General features: G+C 40.9%; 2 protein-coding genes across 14 annotated transcripts in view; one reads left to right on the forward strand and one right to left on the reverse strand.

Moving 5' to 3' along the window:
* Positions 1-12,735, forward strand: part of tjp1b (tight junction protein 1b) — a 72,118-nt gene extending 59,383 nt beyond the window's left edge. For 6 of the 13 annotated variants that reach the window (XM_046860020.1, XM_046860021.1, XM_046860031.1 and 3 more), the window contains 20 exons: positions 1,424-1,551; positions 1,887-1,992; positions 2,099-2,249; positions 2,786-2,894; positions 3,051-3,270; positions 3,452-3,636; positions 3,799-3,894; positions 4,057-4,139; positions 4,256-4,466; positions 4,579-4,679; positions 5,304-5,657; positions 6,153-6,389; positions 7,519-8,442; positions 8,599-8,690; positions 8,862-9,077; positions 9,194-9,336; positions 9,617-10,049; positions 10,153-10,367; positions 10,542-10,685; positions 12,323-12,735. In XM_046860020.1, coding sequence (XP_046715976.1) covers positions 1,424-1,551; positions 1,887-1,992; positions 2,099-2,249; positions 2,786-2,894; positions 3,051-3,270; positions 3,452-3,636; positions 3,799-3,894; positions 4,057-4,139; positions 4,256-4,466; positions 4,579-4,679; positions 5,304-5,657; positions 6,153-6,389; positions 7,519-8,442; positions 8,599-8,690; positions 8,862-9,077; positions 9,194-9,336; positions 9,617-10,049; positions 10,153-10,367; positions 10,542-10,685; positions 12,323-12,417 — 4,243 coding nt within the window. In that variant the 3' untranslated portion in view covers positions 12,418-12,735. The remainder of the gene's footprint in view (positions 1-1,423; positions 1,552-1,886; positions 1,993-2,098; positions 2,250-2,785; positions 2,895-3,050; positions 3,271-3,451; positions 3,637-3,798; positions 3,895-4,056; positions 4,140-4,255; positions 4,467-4,578; positions 4,680-5,303; positions 5,658-6,152; positions 6,390-7,518; positions 8,443-8,598; positions 8,691-8,861; positions 9,078-9,193; positions 9,337-9,616; positions 10,050-10,152; positions 10,368-10,541; positions 10,686-12,322) is intronic. The other 7 variants (XM_046860032.1, XM_046860023.1, XM_046860033.1 and 4 more) reach the window with 5 other exon arrangements.
* A 1,767-nt stretch (positions 12,736-14,502) lies between these two features.
* On the reverse strand, positions 14,503-20,797 carry LOC124392808 (very long-chain acyl-CoA synthetase-like). Its single transcript, XM_046860037.1, has 10 exons — positions 20,176-20,797; positions 18,138-18,347; positions 17,646-17,804; positions 16,824-16,948; positions 16,434-16,628; positions 16,256-16,346; positions 15,514-15,712; positions 15,244-15,341; positions 15,023-15,153; positions 14,503-14,910 (listed from the first exon to the last, which is right to left on the reverse strand). The coding sequence occupies exons 1-10, from the start codon at positions 20,657-20,659 to the stop codon at positions 14,734-14,736; spliced, it is 1,869 nt and encodes a 622-aa protein (XP_046715993.1). The 5' UTR covers positions 20,660-20,797; the 3' UTR covers positions 14,503-14,733.
* Positions 20,798-21,654: the final 857 nt, after the last annotated feature.

Raw genomic sequence — 21,654 nt, forward strand, 5'->3', positions numbered from 1 at the left:
CTATTTTACAAGCTTATTGTCAGAGAAGGAAATGTGTGTTTTTAAAGTGTTGTGGCAGTTACCATCCTCCTTCCTTCCTTTCTTTCTTTCTTTCCCCCTTCTTTCCCCTTCTTTCTCTCTCTCTCTCTCTCTCTCTCTCTCTGGGACATTTTCCCAGCTTAGCTATCTGGCCGTGTGTGCGCCCTTTAGAAGTTGTAATTTTACACACAGGAGATATATAAAACTTTAATACAGTAATGTATAGTGGTGGGTTGTGATGATGACATTCATTGGCATTAGTCCCCAAGCAGCCTGACATGATTTTAACATTATATGCATTTTAATATATGTTTGAGCAGTGTTAATATGGCTACAAACTGGAAATTCAGATTTCAGACAGACAACTTGCATGCTTCATACAGGAAAGAAAACAAAAAACCACTCCATCTGTATGCCTAGACAAATGTAAACAACATTTTAATCTTAACATGTTGGTTATCATTACATTTGCTTGTATCGTGACAATAGATGAAACAGCGTTTGTTCAGTTGGCATGTGGATGCAGCTATACACTCAGTGTCAGCATAATTTCTTTTCTTTTTTTTTTTAGCCAATATAATTGCTGGAAAGAATATTCATAAGCATCATGAATTAAACAGGACCACATGTGGAGCCTATATCAAGACTGAAAACTGGAGAAAGGGGAGATGTTTTTTTGGGGTTTTTTTTTTGTTCAGTCTATAAACACGGCTCACACTGTGTCTACTATGACGTTAAAGGTTACTAAATGGCCGCACTCTGAATCTTTGACCATGTAACGATTCTTCAAGGGCCATTTTCTCCTTTAGCACTCAGGACCAGTACATCTAGAGTCTCTCTCTCTCTCTCTCTCTCTCTCTCTCTTCTATCATCCTCCATCACTCCAGATCAGATGGGTTGGTCTAAATATAGCCCAGCAAAGGAGCAGCAAAACACAGCTGTGACCTTCAAGACTACCTAACTGGTGTAGACATGCATTGTCCTTGTCTTGCGCTCTCTCTCTCTCTCTCTCTCTCTCTCTCTCTCTCTCTCTCTCATATACCACCCCCACCCCATCCCTCCCTTGCAGCAGTTTGTCTTTCACTATAAACATTGTTTTATTGAGTGTGTGCTTTGCCCTGATAGTGAAGGAAAGGCATGTGCTTTGATGTTGTCTGCTTTTCAGGCCACAAGGCATGCATTAATCCCTAAATATGCTTAATGGATTATTTACTTTTTCCCCCCCTTTTTTTCTGCTGCATTATTTAACAGTGCTTATTAGTACAGTATAGACATGTGCTTGATGTATATGCTTTACAAGTCTTTTTGATGCTTGGGATTTTTGGTCAAAAAGAAACCATATTTTGATTTTCTGGAACTAAGCATCACTCTGCATCAGCTAATACATTCATTCTTCTGTTTGCAGTCATAGGAGTCGTGATGAGGATCGCATCTCAAAGCCACTCCCCTTGCCTGCTAAAATGGTGGAAGAGACGCATAAAGCAATGGAACAGACTGGGACGAGAGAGGAGAAACAGCTCCCCCCTCTGCCAGGTCAGAGATCAGATTAATACCCTGACCCACCTGTCATCAGCATGTTTGTCACAATTAGTAGTTCTATAATCATGTATCTGAAAGAAAACAGTTAAAACGATTGTTTGCACTGTGCACATTTGCTGAAAATCATTTGAAACATTTCTAGCTACGAAATGGGACCATAGAGTGTTTGCACAACAGCGGAAATGTGTGCAGCATGATTTTGATTAGTTTTGACACACTGTCCGCCTGTAGCGTCTTGCCATGTAGTTGCTTGACCTCTTTTAGCAGGGAATACACTTTGTGTGCGTTTGTTTATATGTGTGTTTTAACATGGTTATTGCTGTACTTAGAGCCAAAGCCTGTGTATGCTCAGCCTGGCCAGCCTGATGTGGATTTGCCTGTCAGTCCTGCAGATGCCCCTGTGCCCAGTGTAAACCATGATGACAGCATTCTACGGTACCCTTACCCTTCTTCATAATTGTACACAAAGTTAAGAAAAACTTGCCACCACAAAGGGATTGAAAGGGATTTTTTTTTAATGTTTGGACTCTAATTTCTCCAGGCCTAGTATGAAGCTTGTGAAGTTTAAGAAGGGTGAGAGCGTGGGGCTGAGGCTGGCTGGCGGCAATGACGTGGGCATTTTTGTGGCTGGCGTGCTGGAGGACAGTCCTGCTGCTAAAGAAGGCCTCGAGGAAGGAGACCAGATACTCAGGGTGAGCTTTCCTGTCTGTCTTTTGCCCAATACAAAATAAATGTTAATTTAACTGAAAGGTTTTTGCTTATTTATAAGGCTGTATCAGTAGTCATAATATCCTTAAGTAAACTATAAGTAGACCAGCCCTGTATAACAACACATCTTTATGATAGTTTAGCTTTGTTAAATGATGAATAGATTTTTTTAGTATCCGAGATTTATACCTATTTTTATGGGTTATGTGATAACAGCCTTAGTTTATGGCGACTTGATTTTCAAGCTTTGCCTTGCTTGTGTGTAAATGCTACTAAACCGTAGCATGTACCAAAGTGTTTTTAGTTCCTTGGTGGTTTCCCCAGCGATATGGGATGTTCTCTTGACCGGCTGCCAAAGTGCCTTCCACACTCTGAATCCTTTTTTAAAACAATGAACAGTGACTTTCTCTGTAATTAATAAATTTTTTTTTTTTCTGTATTTATGTTAATGTTTATTATATTTGTACTTTTATCGATGAACCAATGATCAGAGACCCTCTTTATGATGTTCTCCACTCAGGTCAATAATGTAGACTTTGCAAATATCATCCGAGAGGAGGCTGTGCTGTTTCTTCTGGATCTGCCCAAAGGGGATGATGTCACCATTCTGGCTCAGAAAAAGAAAGATGGTAAGGATGTTGAGATCATGCACCGATTTATTTGATTTCCTGTGATCAAATGAAAAGTCGTGTCCTCATTTTGTCTTTTAATTATCTAAAGTGAAAACAGACATAAAGCATCATTTTCTCTTCTTCTGCACGGACACATTTTTCTTTGCTCTCTAGTGTACCGACGAATAGTGGAGTCGGATGTGGGTGACTCGTTTTATATCCGGACTCATTTTGAATACGAAAAAGAGTCTCCATATGGCCTGAGCTTTAATAAGGGTGAGGTATTCCGAGTAGTAGACACCCTTTACAACGGCAAACTGGGTTCCTGGCTTGCAATTCGCATTGGCAAGAACCACCAAGAGGTGGAGCGGGGCATCATCCCCAACAAGAACAGGTACTGGAAAAAGATCAAGTAATTTTAGTGAATTGTGTGGAAAAAGATTGATCGATAATCCGATAATAGAAATAACATATCAATCTCACACAGAGATGCCCTATAGTGTGTTAGATGGCTGGTTTTAGTTCATCTTTTTATACAAATTGAATAACAGCCTTTTGTGTTTGCTGTCCTCTAGAGCAGAGCAGCTCTCCAGTGTGCAGTACACGCTTCCCAAGACAGCAGGAGGGGACAGGGCAGACTTCTGGAGGTTCCGTGGCCTAAGAAGCTCCAAGAGGAACCTGAGGAAAAGTAGAGAGGACCTCTCTGCTCAGCCTGTACAGACAAAATTCCCTGCCTATGAGAGAGTAGTACTGAGAGAAGGTAAGGGCCTGTCCTGACAGCAATGCAAGACCTTGTTATTACTCATCGTTTTGTGCAGCGTAATAATTTATCTTGCAGTGTATGACTTTGTTTTCTGTTTTGCATCTGTGTTTAATGGGATTTGTTCACTGACCTGCTTTGTTATTTTTCCTGCATGATTAGCTGGTTTCCTGAGACCTGTAGTAGTGTTTGGTCCCATTGCTGATGTTGCCAGAGAGAAACTTTCAAGGGAGGAAACGGACATCTTTGAACTTGCCAGTGAGCATTTTTTTACGTCTCGCAATGTTATTATAATACCCTTGGAACACCAGTCAGCGACGTGCATGTGTACTTCATGTACATTGTACAATATAACCATAGTTGATTTAAACACCTCATTAATCATATCGTTCATGGCCTAACACTCTGTCTTGTCTACAGAGAGTGAGCCCAGAGATGCAGGCACAGACCAGCGCAGTTCTGGAATCATTCGTCTCCATACCATTAAACAGATTATTGATAGAGTAAGTTATGAGTGTTTGCCACAGCATATAACACTAAGCTGCATATTACCTCTGCACTCCATTACTTTTCTGATCCTATATTGAATTGCTCACTTCGGCTATGTGTCCTTTGCTAGGATAAGCATGCAGTGTTGGACATCACCCCTAATGCTGTGGACCGTCTGAACTATGCCCAGTGGTACCCCATCGTGGTATTTCTGAACCCAGACAGCAAACAGGGTGTGAAGAATATGAGGACCAGGCTGTGTCCTGAGTCCAGAAAGAGTGCAAGGAAACTGTATGAGCGTGCCCTCAAACTGAGGAAGAACAACCACCATCTTTTCACCAGTATGTGCAGGGACTGCAAAACATCAAAATCAAATAACAATTTAATTTAAAAATTCAAATTCTGGCTTTGCTACATAAATATTTTTCTGCCTCTTGTCCACTCTCTAATTAGCCACCATTAACTTGAACAACATGAATGATGGGTGGTATGGGGCTCTGAAAGAGACCATTCAGCAGCAACAGAACCAGCTGGTCTGGGTTTCTGAGGGCAAGGTAAGCCAATCGCCAAATGATTTAGGGAAAAAAAAATATAGCTATATTTAAAGCAGGTGGCAGCTTAATGGTTAAGGCTTTGGATTTTGGATCAAAAGGTTGCGAGTTCAAATCCCAGCCACACCTAGATGCCATCCCCTAAGCAAGGCTCTTAACCCCATAGCTGGTCAGATATATGAATGAGTTGCTCTGGATAAGGGTTGAGTCAAGAGTCAGGTGTCTACCAAATACCTTAAATATAATTGTAAATACATCAGAATATCTTAAAATAACAAAAAGAAAACATTTTAGTGGCTTGATTAAAATTGTTGCATAAATACATAATATAAGGACATTTATTATTATTTTAGTTTCATATTATAAACACATTTTATTCTAAGACCAGCGCAGAAATTTTCAGTAACTGAACGCAGATTAGTCTGCTGTTGTAAATATATATTCAAATATATTAACACCTTGTAATGGTTATTAAATACTCTAATAGTTTTTTAAGAAAATGCTTTTGATAGTAACCTAATAAAAAAAAATATTATCTTTATTTTTTTTATTTCTATACATTTTCTTATTTAATTTGTAAACTATACTAAGGTCCTGTGGCCTGCTCCACATAATTGTTGTTTCCAGGCTGACGGAGCTCCAGAGGATGACCTAGACATTCATGACGACCGCTTGTCCTACCTCTCAGCGCCAGGCAGCGAGTACAGCATGTACAGCACTGACAGCCGCCACACATCTGATTACGAGGACACAGACACTGAAGGAGGTGCCTATACAGACCAGGAGCTGGATGAGACTCTGAACGACGAGGTGGGCTTACCCAGTGAGCCTGCAATCACACGTTCTTCTGAGCCTGTGCGAGAGGATCCACCTGTCATTCAGGACGTGCCGGCATACCCAAGTTACCAGCATGCAGCTCCTCAACCTGAGCCCATGAACCGCATTGAAGCTGCTGGATTTAAGATGCCTGCTCCACAACAGGTACAGTACACAAGCCATGACTGCATGCTGTCTAGTAAGGCTTCAGTTTATAAATGTGCAATTGTAAACATGAAGCTAGTTTGTTCTCTGCAAAGGCTTTTCAGTTTTTTTCTAAACTAACAAGTGCACTCGGAATGTGAAATATCATCAGCAGGTTGATTTGTACTATTACATTTTGGAATTTATATTGAGCAAAAAAAAAAAAAGACATTCGCATGGTATTACTTTTAAAAGGGCTGCTTTGTTAAATTTACCTTTTACAGCTGACTTGATATAGATTAAAATTTCACTTTTTTTTTTTTTTTAAGAAATATGAGGTATCTTTTATCATCTTTTATCATCAAATTATGACATTTCTTCAATCACTTCCTTTTTTCATCTAGAGATTTTCTCTAATGGTTTATTAAACACTTTACACCCACAGAGCAGTTTAAGTGCTGATAGGAATGCTTTTAGTGGCATGTGTCTATAACCTATGTGAACCGTACTTCACAGCAGGCTGAGGCTGCTGTGGCCCTGCCCTCCTTCCCCCCTGCAGTGGCATCAGTGCCCCCTGCTGTTGAGCCCGCCGCACCACTAGCGGGTACGAAATCCAAGGAGCCAACTGGCACCGCTCAGGCCGACTCACTTAACCCTTCCACCCCAGAACCCGAGTCCCAGCCCGATCCTGAGCTCGCTCAGGTCCCAACACACGACCCCCACCAGTCGCTCGTGCCCAGCCCACATCCAAAGGTACCACCAGTAGCATCACCATGAGCTGGACCCGGGCACGGCCCGCTTCAGCTTGGTTCGGCCCCGCTCGCTCACTTTTTTCCAAGCTGCCTGTTTTTTGCGCAATGCTCTTTCCTTCCACTCTGCTGTCTGCATGTGTACTGTGCCCACCCATGTCTGTGCTGTGTGTGCCTCTGCCACCTTAAGAGTATGGGTGACTGGTACACATGCACCCGATGTGAGGGGAAAAGGAAGAGGGCCTGTGACTTGTGACTTTATGCAAGAGGCCGCTCATTTTTAGTCTTTTCACTCTTACCTCTCCTACCTTTTGCATGGCTCCTTTGAGATTTCTTTCAGCTTGTTCTGTCTGTAGAAGTAGTGATCATAAGTAGCACACACACACACACACACACACACACACACACACACACGTCATAGAAGTAGAAGCTGCTCCACAATTGACTGCAGATGTTTTAGTAGAATAAGGAATTGCAAATGGAATATTATCTTATTTGCAAGAATGGATGTCTGTAGCTGCATGTCAACCTAACCTGCAGACAGTATTTCTAACCCTATAAAAGGAATAAATGCAATCATACGATCTTAAAAGGTTTTAATTGTATAAAAAGGAGATTGAATAGTATATGCATTTATGGTTTATTTCTTTATGTATTATATAAAGCATTTTTTTAAATTCTACTGTCTTCAGGCTATAGAATGTTTGAAAGTAGCTTTTCAGGCATGAAAAAGCAATACATTTTCTACTAAATTGATTCAAACGGATGAATTCTTCTAGTTGGATACATACTGATCTGTTGGCTGTCATTACTGAAAGGCTTCTTATCAAATTACATAGACATGTAGATCTGGGTATGTAAAACTGAGATAATCTGCCTGTTAATTGCTTAATAACAATGTGTATTTGCCGGGGGTTTTTTTTGGTGTTGCAAAAGGACGTGCAAGTTTGATGATTTTGATCTGACCGCATTGTGTTAAACAGCTAGTTTTGTTATGTTTTACTGATTTTATTTTTATTTTTTGCTAATTAGATTTATTTTTGTTCTTATATTTTGGGTATATTTCCACATCACTTCAAAGGCATTTGACCTCTTTGGTACTCATTTTGTCTGTTTTGCTGTTCTATTCCCAGCAGATGTATAAGAAGGATCTGTACAGTGTGGATGAGCCTGTACGAGTAAATCACATGATGAAGCCCCAGCAGCCACAATCTTTAGCTCCCCCATCCTCTCTGTCCTACAGCCACCAGCCTGTGTACCAGGACAAACAGCCATACCGCGAGTACGACCACCCGCCTTACGGCTATGACGGTGGCAGCTACGCACAACCAAAGCCTCACAACAACTACAACGCGCACCTGCACTATGACAACCGTGTGCCTCATTATGATGAACAGTGGCCCCAGTATGACCAGCAGTCCTCGGCCCAGCCTCCTCCTCCTCCTCCTCCTCCAGCCGGGTCAGGCTATCCTCAGGGCCACCAGCCTCCTATTCTGAGCTACGAACCCCGCTCCCCTTACGAGGATGGGCCCACGCGGGACTATAGCCCTCCTCAACCTCGTTATGATGAGCCCCCTGTTGCTTATGATAACCGACCACCACGGCATGGAAAAGCAGGTCCTGTTCGCTATGAGGAACCTCCTCCTCCACCCCCAGTTATGTATGATGCCCGCTCTCCTTATGAACCAGAGCCCCATGGCTTCCCCATCAATAACCCCCGCTCCCCTGATCCTCCCAAGCAGTATTATGAAGACCCTTCTTTGAGACCCACATATAACCCAGGGCTATCAAACCGTGGCTACAAACCAGGGCAGCATGAACCTTTGAATTCTGATCCTCCTATTCCTCCTTCTAAACCTGAAGTTGTCGTGTCTCCAGGGGAGCCAATACATTCTACAACTCCCAAACCATTGCCTCCTCCACCCAGAGAAGATCCAGAGGAGGAGGATCCTGCCATGAAACCCCAGTCTGTTCTCAACAGGGTCAAGATGTTCGAGAACAAGCGTTCTGTGAGTGTAGACAGAGCCAAGGAGGTTGGAGATGTGCCAGGGATTAGGGTATGTTTTCTTTGACTTCTATAAAACAAAATGGGTTTTAGATTTCATAATCTGTTTATTTGTTGTATTTCTGTTTTAAAATACTGCATAATAAGATCATTCTTTATTTTGAATTATTCTTGTCCTATTTGTTGAATCTGTCATTTTCTGATATAGCCTACAGATTTCCCTAAACCTGTCATTGCCCCTGTCCCAGTGTCTAAGGCCAACTCTCTCAACAACCTAGAACAGGAGAAACCTGTATACAGGTAACCAAAACAAGCTGCTTTGTATGCAAACATATGTTGTGAAAAGGGGCTTTCGGATTTCTAAAATGTTCTGATAATGCGTTCTGCTTATGAGATGTAAGGCACCAGAAAACTTCTTATTGTGTTCATTTGATTTAGATTTTTTTTCCCTCCTGTTGCCTCTCTTCACAGGGCCCCAGAGCCACAGAAACCCCAATCACGATTAGGAGATGAGGTGGTCCGTACTAACCACTATGACCCCGATGAGGATGAGGAGTACTACAGGAAACAGCTGTCCTACTTTGACCGTCGCAGCTTTGACAACAAATCCGTGACTCAGCCAGTAGTTAATCGCTTTCATGATTTGTCTAAACCTGCACAGCCTCAGCTTGGATACCCTTATAACAGGTATAGACCATAATAAATGTGTATTAAAATGTAGAAATTCAGCAGTAGGGGTAAACAAAGCATCTCTATTAAGTACATTTCTATGAAGTAAATTTTTGAACAACTCTGCTTCTCAGGACAGAATCGGGGGAGAAAGTGAGTCCTGTGGATAAGAGATATGAGCCAGTCCCCCAGGTTAACTCTACACCTGCTCCTTATGGTGGTCAGTCAGGCCCTGCTGTCCCACCTACATCTCTGCCCAAACTCAGCAACACAGATGGTAAGAGTTTAAAGTCGCACACTAATCTTTCTTTAGCAGTGCACTGTTTAAACTGGAAGTGTAATGCAGTGCCACTATCTGTATCTGTTTTAGAGCACTGTAGCTGTATCTTCTATCAAAATTAGTTGCTTCTGTATGCTGTTCACTTCATATTTATCTGTATTCACTAGTTTGCACTGACGCAATGTAGTATTGCAAAACCTTCAGTTAGCCCAGAAAACATTGACATTTTTACTGAAACTATGGAGGAGGAAAAAAAATGTTTTCTCTCAATTCACAGTGAACTCTCTCCCAGATCCTCACACATCCCCCAAAGGCAAACCTGATTTGTCTACTCTCCGCCCTCCTACCCGGGATGACCCAGTCCAAGGCAACTACTTTCCGCAAAAGTCTCCAGTCAATGGCACGGACATCCCACCCAAGACTTTGAGTGTCCCTGCTCCCACCAGTTACAACCGCTACGTTCCAAAGCCTTACACAAGCACTGCGAGGCCCTTTGAGCGCAAGTTTGAGAGCCCTAAATTCAACCACAACCTTTTGCCTAATGACACCCAGACGAAGCCAATTGTGGTAAACAACAATCCCAAAACTCACCTCTCACCTCAGCCGCCCGACAACGACAGCGGAGTGGACACATTCACTCGCACTATGGACAACAGGCCCAAATATCAGCACAACAATGTCAACTCTATCCCCAAAGCTGTCCCTGTCAGGTAAAAAATACCTCTTCATATGCTCTTATTACGTTAACTGTTCCTCTCTGGTCTTTTTTTTTATCACTTTTATCCTTGCGTAAATGGTCCCTTTCTCTTTCAGCCCCAATGCACTGGACGATGATGACGATGATGGACACACTGTCGTCGCCACAGCACGGGGCATCTTTAATTGCAACGGTGGAGTATTGAGCTCAATCGAGACAGGTGTGAGTATTATCATCCCCCAGGGAGCCATTCCGGAAAGCGTGGAGCAGGAGATCTACTTTAAAGTATGCAGAGACAACAGCATCTTGCCTCCACTAGATAAGGAGAAAGGTTTGTATCTTTGCATAATGAAGGCCGTACAAACATTCTCATTGGACATTCTTGATATGTTCAATTATTGCTGATTTGTTTAAAATAGAAGAACTGATCAATCGTGATGCACTTGACTATGGAAAACATCAAAAATTTTCAAGTCTTAATTGTGTTTGTTGCGTGTTCATGCAGGTGAAACTCTGCTCAGCCCCCTGGTTATGTGTGGGCCTCATGGTCTGAAGTTCCTGAAGCCGGTGGAGCTGCGCCTGCCACACTGTGCGTCTATGACCCCTGATGGTTGGTCTTTTGCTCTAAAATCCTCCGACTCCTCGTCGGGTACGCTGTCCTTTCTCTGGTCTTCTGGGTTTCTTTGGGTCTTGTGCTTGGTGATTATTAGGGATGTATTGAACTAATAGCATATCAGTATCGAACAGATCTACAGTGCTGGATCTAGATTCAGTCAGACACAGTTTCCGGTGTGTTGATGGAGGTGATGAAGTGGCCTGTATTAAGCTGGCTTACTGTCTGGGATATGCTGATTAATATTTAACTACAGCCATGATGGGCTGTTAATGTGTCTGCAGCTACAGAGTTAACTGAGTAGCTCATTTCATTGAGTAATCCTCTAAGGTGGCTGCTTGGATGGCGAAAGGTGATGCTGCCTTATTGTTTAGAGCTTATACATTTTTAAAGGCAGAGAGTAACGAAGTGAAACACACTTTTACCTCCAAATCAGGTCTTGGGTGGTAAGCAAGTGAGGAACAATCAACTTGGAGAAAAGACATTGGACATGTTGTTGGACATGAGGATCTGTTCAATTTAATAGCACTAATATTTACTTATTGAATACTTCTTTAACTGAATTGAGACAATGTCCGTTGTAAAAGCGCCATAGAAATAAACTTGACTTCTGTGTTGAATTTGACTTTAAAATAGAATCGATCATTTTGGGAATATCCACTGGCCTGTGATGTGCCATCCCATTTTAGCTGTGGCTACATCATCTCTGAATATTCATTTATCCACAACTGGTGCTCTCCAGCCAAAAACATCTTGTTGCTACACTAGCTAACTTGGATTAATATTTTCAATAAGTCAGTCTGGTGTATAAGATGGTTGTGTAGTTAAACACAAGTGAATGAAACAGTGTGTAGGATGCAGCAGCTCAGAGGACCACCACAGTCACCACACCTGTCTAATGTTGTGAATACTGCGATGCTGACTGACTCAACCCTGCATGTTCACATTAACGCATGCCACTGTAACGCTAGCGATGTTCTGCCTAGCTAACTCGGCTTGGGATATCAGTCGATGTGCAGAGCACTGATACTGTATAGAGAAATATTTTTATAGGGTTGATACATCCCTCATGGACATGACACTGATTCAGCTTGGGTGGTTTTCTACCTATCCTTCAATTTTCCATTTCCATTCCAGTTGAACTCTTTCTCTTCCATATGATGCTTGCAGAACTAAAATCTGATGTTTTTGCTGTATAATTATGAAAAACCCAGTTTGTAAATTAATTTACACATTGAAATGAATTCCGAGCAGAACCCCTTCAGCTGCTAAAATAAGTTCTGATTTATTGCATGAACATTTTGCGGATATTCAGATAATATTTTCATTGTTTACATATATTATAATAATCCTTTTATTGGAACAATAGTCCGAATTACATTTCGATTAAACCCATTCAGTTTAAAAAGGCAATTCAAAGCAACTATAAATATATTACACTTCATATTAACTGGTATACTTAATTATGATTAATGTATTAATAATAATGATAATGTAGGGTTTCACTATTATTTTGTATTTATTTTAATAGAAAATAATAGCCCCCCGGCTTTGCTTTACTTTTAACTCCTGCAGGTCTCCAGACCAGACTTTATTATTATTAGATTAAACACACTGATGTTGGCAGTCTATAGATTTATATTCCATTTGCTTACCTTCTGATTTCTCTACAGGTGACCCCAAATGCTGGCAGAATAAATCTCTCCCAGGGGACCCCAATTACCTGGTGGGCGCGAACTGTGTGTCTGTACTTATTGACCACTTCTGAAGAGGGCGACAGCTGGTCTGTTACTGAGAGGCAAAGTGTCGTTGAAGAACATTTACGAAGCCCTTTTATTTCCCTCCTTTCCTCCCCTTCTCTTCGCCACCCCCTTTCACACACGTGTCATTCTGTTCTCTTGTTTTGTGGACATTTGCAAGACCGAGTTTATTTTGCTTGGAGGACAATAAGAGCACCTCCCCCTGGTGCTGAATCCCTACAAAACTCATTCTTATTGTTCTTGTTTTGGTGCTTGAAGGCTTGCCAAATATAAAATGGACAGAATGAATGAGTTTATTAAAATGAAAAGAATATGCATGACCAGTACTACAGACAGACTGAAGTAATTCCATTTGGCATTTGCCTAAATTGTTTAAAAAGAAAAAAAGAAAAAAAAAAAAAAGAATTTAAATGAAGAAGGAAAATAAATAATTTGTTTTAAATATTACACATCTGCATCTTTGCTCACAAACAAAAAAAGTTTCCCGCTTACCTTTTTTGTTTGTGAAGTCTGTGGTCATGCGCGTGTTGCTTTCGCGGGTGTACGTGAGGACTGCTGTGGATCTGCGTAATTCTGAGCCTATTTTCTGCGGACTTGAACGACGGACCCTCAAATGTCATAAAGACGTGTTTGTGAAGGATTAGAACTTTTCTGCTCATTGCTGGTGAACCTTTTTCATGGGCTTTAAATGAGTTCTACAATTTTGAACAGACCTTTTCTAGTGATGTTTTACCATAGATGAACACACTGGCAAAACTCCTGCTGTCTAGAGATCTATGCATGTGCTACGACTCAGGTCCAGACGCCTGCTACTACGTTCAGAACACCAACTTCCCCATCTTTACACTGCGAGCAGTGATGCCTTACCTGCATATTAACATTAACAGAACCACATGCAAACGTTTGTGTTTTAGTTGTTGAGTAAAATCATGAAGGATATTTAAATTCTCTTACCCATTATGTTAGTGGATTGGATTTAGCACACCAATAATCGAGGCTAATGAACAGGTATGCTTTCTTTTACTGCTATGCATATGAAGTCAAAAGATATACAAAAACACTAGGATATGTTTAAATTATAGCTGTATATACTGCTAGCACATGGCCTTGGTTCGCTGTAAATGAACTTTTGTACATTTTTGTTATTTTGTATAAAAAAATTGAAGGGGAAAAATTCTTAGGGGGAAAAAAAAGGTAAAACAAGCAAAAAACAAACAAAAAACCCCCCAATACATTAGTTATGTTTGTATTAAACTAATACCCCTGAGCCTTGGAACTGAACATAAAAGTAATGAAAAATATAAAATGGAGGGGGAAAAAAAATTTTCTACCATCCTATACATAAATCTCTACTCGATGGCATTTTTAACAGTAAGAACACATTTTTATTCTTATTTACAGAATAGGAAAATGCTCGGTTTCAATAATTTAATGACTCTGTACTAAAGAAGGGGCCGCTGTGGTGAGTGGTCCTGTACTTTGTGATACTGGATGCTGTATTGTGTGCCCTGAAATGTATTTTTGTATTAGTAAACAATTTAATAAGGCACATCAGTACTTTTTTTTTTTTTTTTTTTTCTTTTGATATAAAACAGCTTCTACCCAATCTGAGTTTCTTTTCTTTATGAGGCTGACATCTTTTAGTTTAAATTTTTTTTTTTATATATAATTTTTTGCTGCACATTTCTAAATATACCACTGTATTAAATAAATTCATTTTTGAAGTAATGTCACATGCTTGTAGTGTCAGCAATGTGAATAACTGTAGGTAAGTAGTGTGTAGTGTGTGTGTGTGTGTGTGTGTGTGTGTGTGTGTGTGTGTGTGTGTGTGTGAGGAAAGGTACAAAGTTTGTCTTGACGCTATCTCATGGGGTAATGACCCTCAGCAGTGGATAAAAAGAGCACAAGCTCCAGTAGAGTTGATAAGTACTTCTACTCTGCATTAGAAAGTCTCTAGGCTTCATTCCCCCATGCCGCCCTTTGCCCTACTTAACGCCGGTTCAGTAGTTATTACAGCTGGAAGCTAGAGGAGGGGGAAAAAAGATCTTTTAAGATGTGGATATTTCTCACAGCACCACGCTCGAACCACCATGTGTGATGGAAAAGTGTATTTGTTACTTATAAAACAGAATGTACATTATTCAAACAATCATTAAAACACGTTACATTTCATCGATCGTCGTCACAGCATAATGGTTTGTTAGCTCATTTGGATATTTAAAAACTGACAAAGATGAAGCCAGGATCCTCCCTGAGATTAGTCTACACACAAAACCACTTCATTTTTAATAGAATACTTTTGTCTTTTCTTTACATTTCCACACTCATAGTTTAATGTCTCCTGCAATCATTAAATTGTACATTTCCTTAGTGAGGGTGATGTATTTCTTTTCAACTAGATCAAGGAAGTAGAGCGGGTCAGGGATGAGCGCTGGATCAAAGCCCTCCTCCACCAGCTTCACCTTTTTCATCTTGAAAGTTCCTGTGAGTTCCAAAGAACTCTGAAAGAGAAATGTGCTTTGATGAAGAAGAAAAAAAAGAACTTGAGCTTGGCACAAAAAGAAAGACTGAAAGCAATGCAATCAGCGGTACTGGGTTATAAACACGGCTTACCTGAATGCGAATGAAACGGGGTCTGCCGTAAACCGGGAGGTAGTTCGTTACAAGTCTACATGCGTCAACGCCGTCAAACGCCTTCCCTTCTTTTAAAACCACAGCCGCCATTCCAATCCTGCCCTCGTGCCCTTAAGAAGAAATTAGCAATCATTAGGTTATGGAGTTGGCCTTGGATTACAATGAGGAATAAATATATATCCAAATCACACAAGGTCTACCTTTGACCGATACGCCGTAGACGTTCGCTTCCTCAATGCAGTCCACCATACTGAGAATATCTGCTACTTCGGTTGTGGCGACGTTTTCACCTTTCCATCTAGAAAACATGCCAAAGTGTATCATTTACATCGTTAGCACTTGGCAGATGCCTGAATCCACAGCAACGTGCACAAGCTACCACTTACCACATCAACTTGACGTTCTTCATATAAATATAATAATTACACATTTTGCTAATGATAAGAAGTTCCATTCATTGCAGGATTTACCTAAAAGTGTCTCCAACTCGATCCTGAAAGTAGACAAAGTTTTCATTGTCGATTCTCAGCAAGTCGCCGCTGTTGAAATAGAGATCGCCTTTAACAAACACGTCTCTGAGTCGTTTCTTTTCCGTCTGCAGCTTGTTTCCAGCGTAGCCAACAAACGGAGATTTGGTGGTGATTTTCCCAACCAGGAGCCCAGGCTCACCTGCAAGATCATTTACATCATTCCTATTATACACCCAGTATAAAGGAAGGTTTCACAGTTTCGCCAAATATAAGACAAGACATTTAAAAACAGCCACACACAAGTTGTTAGCAACAAGCCCTAAATTATTTTTTTGCCCCCCCAAGCCAAGTATCGCTAAACCTGCACATCACCATAGCTGAAAAACAAAATTTGTTTTACATCTAAGCTACAATACAAGAGATTTGCACCGATAACAGAAAGTTGATCGGCTGTTGGTCTCATTTGTAGTTGTAATAGAGCGAATTATATTCGGATTAGCGAAAGAAAGAACCACAACACATTCCAAAAAAACAGTGCTGCAGGAAAACATCTCAACGAGCTCCAGAGGCAGCGTTACATTTACATCTGTAAATTAAGACCTGTTTAAAATGACTTAAAACAGCAAATGTGAATTTTCACGCCTAAAATTTCGATATCTACATTTTTGACTTCTTACGACTCCACAGAAACCCTGGGTATTAATGTGTATTTCATTAATGAGGTGAGCAGGAGTTGACTGACCTCGAGCTGCTGGCACACAAAGTCCATCTGCGTTCCTCACAGGCTCCTCTTTCCCAATGTCGAACTTGATCAGGGCGTAGGGGAAGATTTTCTAACAGAGACCGTATGGAATGAGCTATCATTCACAATGCTCTTCACTGTGAGTTTTATAAACGCTCTTGGAGTTCAATAAACTTACCTTGTGGAGGTGGTTAACCCGGCCAACCACTCCAACCTTTGTGGTGTAGTTAATAAACCCGATGTTTCCTTCTGTGGCAGCGTAGAGCTCCCTCACGTAAATGTTGCCAAAGCGATTCAAAAACTCCTTCCACACATCGGGCCGGACACCGTTACCTATAGCAATCTTCACTTTGTGGTCTCGGTCATCAGCTCTCTGTGGGAAACGTCACAGAGACAAAGCCAACAATAATAATAATGGGTGGATCACTGTGTGTGTGTGTGTGTGTGTGTGTGTGTGTGTGTGTGTGTCACAATAAATTAGCTGGGGGAAAAAAATCCTAATCCTACTCAAATGAGAAAACTCTTGATTAAATAAATGCAGTGTATTACACAGAAACAAAATGCTGACCTTTGGTGTATTGCAGAGGTAACGCATTGTTTCCCCAATGTACTGCATCACTGCAACATTATACTTCCTGCAGTCGTCCCAGAACTGAGAGGCTGAAAATTTCCTCCGCAGAACAAACGTATTCCCTAAAACCAGGACAGGAAATGTAAACAATGCACAAAAAAACATACTTAAATTAAGTAAGGAATAAAACATGATGTGTATGCGGTTGGGGGAAATAATCGACAATAGGTTGGTGCAATGCAGCCTGACCTGAGAATTTACAATGACAGCATGTTCTGAAGTGTTCTATTCCTCTTATAACACGCCAATTTTACAACCATTACAGTATTTTATTTAATAATAAAACATCACATTGTACACAGTACAGTTCATTTACCACAAATAAGAAAAAAGAGAAGATAAAAACATACACAGCAGGTCATGTTACAGAAACCAAATCCAAAAATCCAATCCCAAATCTATCTTGAAGACTTTACTTTGTTGGAAAACTTAATACTGACTGTCGCAAACTGATGAAAAAAACCCAGCATAAACCACCATATGATCTAAATTTGTTTATTATAAGACTGTGTAGTTTTGGTCATACAGATCTCCCTCTAAATATTTGCTATATAACCAATTTATTGTGACTTGAGCTCAAATAATATCACACCCTTACTATTACACACAATAAATCCACACCTCCTTACTAATCAGATGTAGGAATCGTAATAAACACGGTATAATATACATGGTATAAACTATTTCTTTATTATATTATAATATCACAAAGGTTTATGAACAGTAAAGAATAACACTAAGGCTGAAAAGAAAACGTACCTCTCTCGATACAGCCGGTGAATCCTATAAGAAAGCCGGCGCTGTGGTACAGAGGAAGGTTGAGGTAAAACACGTCTTCAGACGTGACTCCAGAAACCCTCTGAATGAATGAAGCAGCCCAGACTCTCTCGTGAGTCACTGTGGCTGCTTTAGGCAGACCTGAAACCAAGGCAAGGCAAATCGAACAATGTAATAAATACAAATTAACATTCAAGTTTGTTTATTATCCTACCACTAACATCACAATACAAGTCTTATCAAGGCATAAAGGAGATCATTGAGGGGGAACACTTTCTTTTAAGTGGAGAAGTGAAGCCAAACTAATCTGACCCAGATTACCACTGCCAAGAGACCTTTCCCTCGTCACCTCTGTGTATAGAAACCAGCTAGTGATATTACGTAACCTTTCGTCAATGCTTTATTAGGTCATTTTGTGTGTAGAGTAAAATTCAGTGTTGTCTGAAAGCATGTGACATCTGTGTAGTCTCTTACCGGTGGTTCCAGATGTGTAGATGTACAGTGCTGTGCTGCGGCATTTAACATTAGCCCTGAGGGATGGAGAAAGCGCTTCATCGGGGGCCTGTGCGATGGCCTGAGAGATGCCCTCAATGCCATCTGTGCTGCATGCATCAGAGAGCACATACACCCTGATGCTCTGCTCTTTTAAAGCGGGCAGGATTTCTTCAACGGCACCGCAGAGCTCTGTAGCAGAACGTACAAGTCATCAGTTCAATTCTGCCCCAAGCAGGTGAATCCTCATTGTGAATAAAGAGATCAATGTAGAATCAACTAAACTACAGTGTTAAACTGTTGATCTGGATGATGATGATCTTATTTATGTTTATTCAGTGTTATTTCTGCCCAAGCCTGAACTTCATGGTAGAGGAATTGAAGTTGTGATTTATGATGCCCATTTATCAGAATTTATGATGCTATCAAGCTTTAGGCGAGCTGCTGGAACATCAACCAGCAAAAACATCACTATTAACAAACAATATTTAACAGTAGGTTTGGGGGCTTTTCCCTTTTACCAGATATATTTTGATCTAATATATAGAAGGTGGTCATGGCCAAAGGTTTCAGGGACATATACTCAGGTTTGCCTCCGTGTGATGGGATGACAAAAGATCTTTAGATGACAATGTATTTTATGTGGTCAGGGTGGAGTGGGTGGAGGAGTGATTTGTGATAGAAGGGTATCTGCGTGCGTGAAAGGGAAAGTTTATTGGACTGTGGTGAGACCTGTGCTGTATGGATTAGAGACAGTGGCATTGAGTAAAAGACAGGAGGTGGAGCTGGAGGTAGCAGAGCTGAAGATGTTAAGGTTTTCGTTGGGAGTGATGAGGACGGACAGAATTACAAATGAGTTTATTAGAAGGGCAGTGCATGAAGGACATTTTGGAGACAAGGTGAGGGAGGCGAGATTGAGATGGTTTGGACATGTGCAGAGGAGGGACATGGGGTATATCAGTAGGAGAATGCTGAGAATGGAGCAGCCAGGAAGGAGAAAAAGATGAAGGCCAAGGAGGAGGTTTATGGATGTGGTGAGGGAAGACATGCAGGTAGTTGGTGTAAAAGAGGCAGATGTAGAGGACAGGGGGTGTGGAGACGGATGATCCCCTGTGGCGACCCCTAATGGGAGAAGCCGAAAGAAGAAGATTTTTTTATGTGGCCAACTTGAAATCCTTTAAAAGTATACATTTGTTGTGGAGCCACAAGTTTCTTAGTGTTAAAATAAACAAAACAAAATTGTAACAAACTTGAATGGAAATGAATTATGGTTAGATGAAAAGTGAGAAGTTTCTCCAAGCGTCTGTGTATTATATAAATACACTTTGACCCCTTCCCATGAGAGCAGCCAGCAACTGTGAAGACAGCTGTAAGAACCTGTAAAAATGTGTCAGAGGGACTAAGAAAGATCCATAAGGTTACTGAGCAACTCAAGAACTAAGAGGGTGCATATGGACTGTAATTAATATAAACAGTCTACTACAATGGCTCGGGACTGCAATTTACATGAGCAGTTCTATATCTAAGTCTATCACTAAACAGTAGACCTCAACAATGATGGAACTGTAATGAATGGACATTCGGTGGCACCCAGATGAGCACGAGCTCCGTGTCGAGTCCGGTTCCTCTCAATCTCATGGAGTTTTTTCTTGCCACTGTCACCACTGGCTCGCTCATCAGGAACACACTTATATGGCACGAACATAAATTCATATTTTATAGACTACTTCTAAAAACTGACTGCTGAAATGAACTCTTACCTCATTCTTTTGTTGAATAATCTCAAGCACTTGTTCAATAGTATCAGTCACATGAATCTAACGGGAACCATATTCATTGCTTTTTTTTATCTCAAGTTTGAAAATGACCGATTTGACGATTTCTACTACTTGTTTTCTGAAATAATTCAGTACATCTGACCAGTCAAATGGTCTCGTATGGAGTGATCATGGTGACGGATGTCACGTTTACCTGGGGGACTAGGATCACGTTTAACTGGGGGGACTAGGAGCACGTTTACCTGGGGTGACTAGGAGCACGTTTGCCCCGCAGCAGGAGAAGCAGTGCAGCAGGGATTTGGACCTGATGTTAAAGTTGAGCAGTGCAGTAGCGCAGCCGAGTTTCGCCAGCCCGAGCCAGGTCCAAATGAAGCAAGGCTCATTACCTATCAGCAGGGCCACAATGTCACCCTCCTTCAGTCCAGCCACCTTCTGCAGAGCATGAGCGACTTTATTACTCTCCCGGTCCACTTCTGAGTACGAGTGCGTCTCTCCCATGAAGTGGATGAAGGGCTTGTGTGGGTGTTTCCTCACGGCATCCAGGAAGCAGTCGAGAATGCTGTAGAAGCGAGTTCTCCTCTTGTAGAGCTCCAGGCGCGCACCGCAGCGCAAAACGTGCAGCATGTAGGCGCAGTCCTGCACAAAATAGGGACACAGTGTCCTGAGGACCGCGGGCAGAGCACACAGGCCAGCCAGGAAAGTGAACCACATGTACCACATGTCCATGCGAGACGAGGAGCCGCAGCTCTGCTGAAGCAAGGAAGAAACTCAAAGTGCAACACTGTAAAAAGCGGAAAGCTTTTTAAACTCTCCAACGCAGAGCAGACACATGGGAGAAATCTATCCGTTTCACAAGTCCTCTTCAGGGGTTGCCAGATTTGAACAAGTCAAATCCACTTGAAAGGGTAATTCGTTTGCAAATTTCTTAGGCATGCAAGGAGATCTACCATGAGATCTGAAGTGAATCAGCTCCCATACCCCGATCTGCTTTATCTGTAAGAGTGTAGGGTTTTTTCTGTGTGTCTGAATGCAAAACCTCACTATTTTTAACATATTCATACACGAGGTAAAAAAAAAAAAAAAAGTACAACACCTTCAATTTGAAGAATATGAAGTTCTACAGTGCAATAAAACAACTGTAATTGAGAATTATATCAGGTACTTATCAAGAATTATTAGAACATTCCTAGACATTACATACACTCCGATGTTGCAAGATAAAAACAAAAAAAAACAAAAAACAAACAAACAAAAAAAGATCCTATAAAACCAATAACCAAGAGGAGAATGTACAAGAATTCTAATACGCAAACTGGTATGCAAGGACAAGAATGTGCTGCCCATAACCAATGTCTTCATAAAATGAATAAATTATATATATATATATATATATATATATATATATATATATATATATATATATATATATAAAAACTAAATAAACATTAAAATACGTAATGAGGTACTGCAGGGCATTAAAGTGGAATTCCTAATGTAAACCAGAAAGGCTTTGTGTCTTTTAGAGTGAAGAAATTGAACAATTGTTCCTGCTTTTGCATCTGGAATCATTTAAAAGTTCCTCAAAAGAATCCCAATATGATAAAATGCAGTAGTCATGGGCATGTAAACCAGTAAACATGCAGTACTGAGACACACACACACACAAAAGCTTGGATCTGAACACCTGTACATGATTAAAACAGCTTTAAATTACAACAGTC

Source organism: Silurus meridionalis, chromosome 10 (genome assembly GCF_014805685.1).
Source record: "Silurus meridionalis isolate SWU-2019-XX chromosome 10, ASM1480568v1, whole genome shotgun sequence".
In the NCBI taxonomy this organism is placed as follows: domain Eukaryota; kingdom Metazoa; phylum Chordata; class Actinopteri; order Siluriformes; family Siluridae; genus Silurus; species Silurus meridionalis.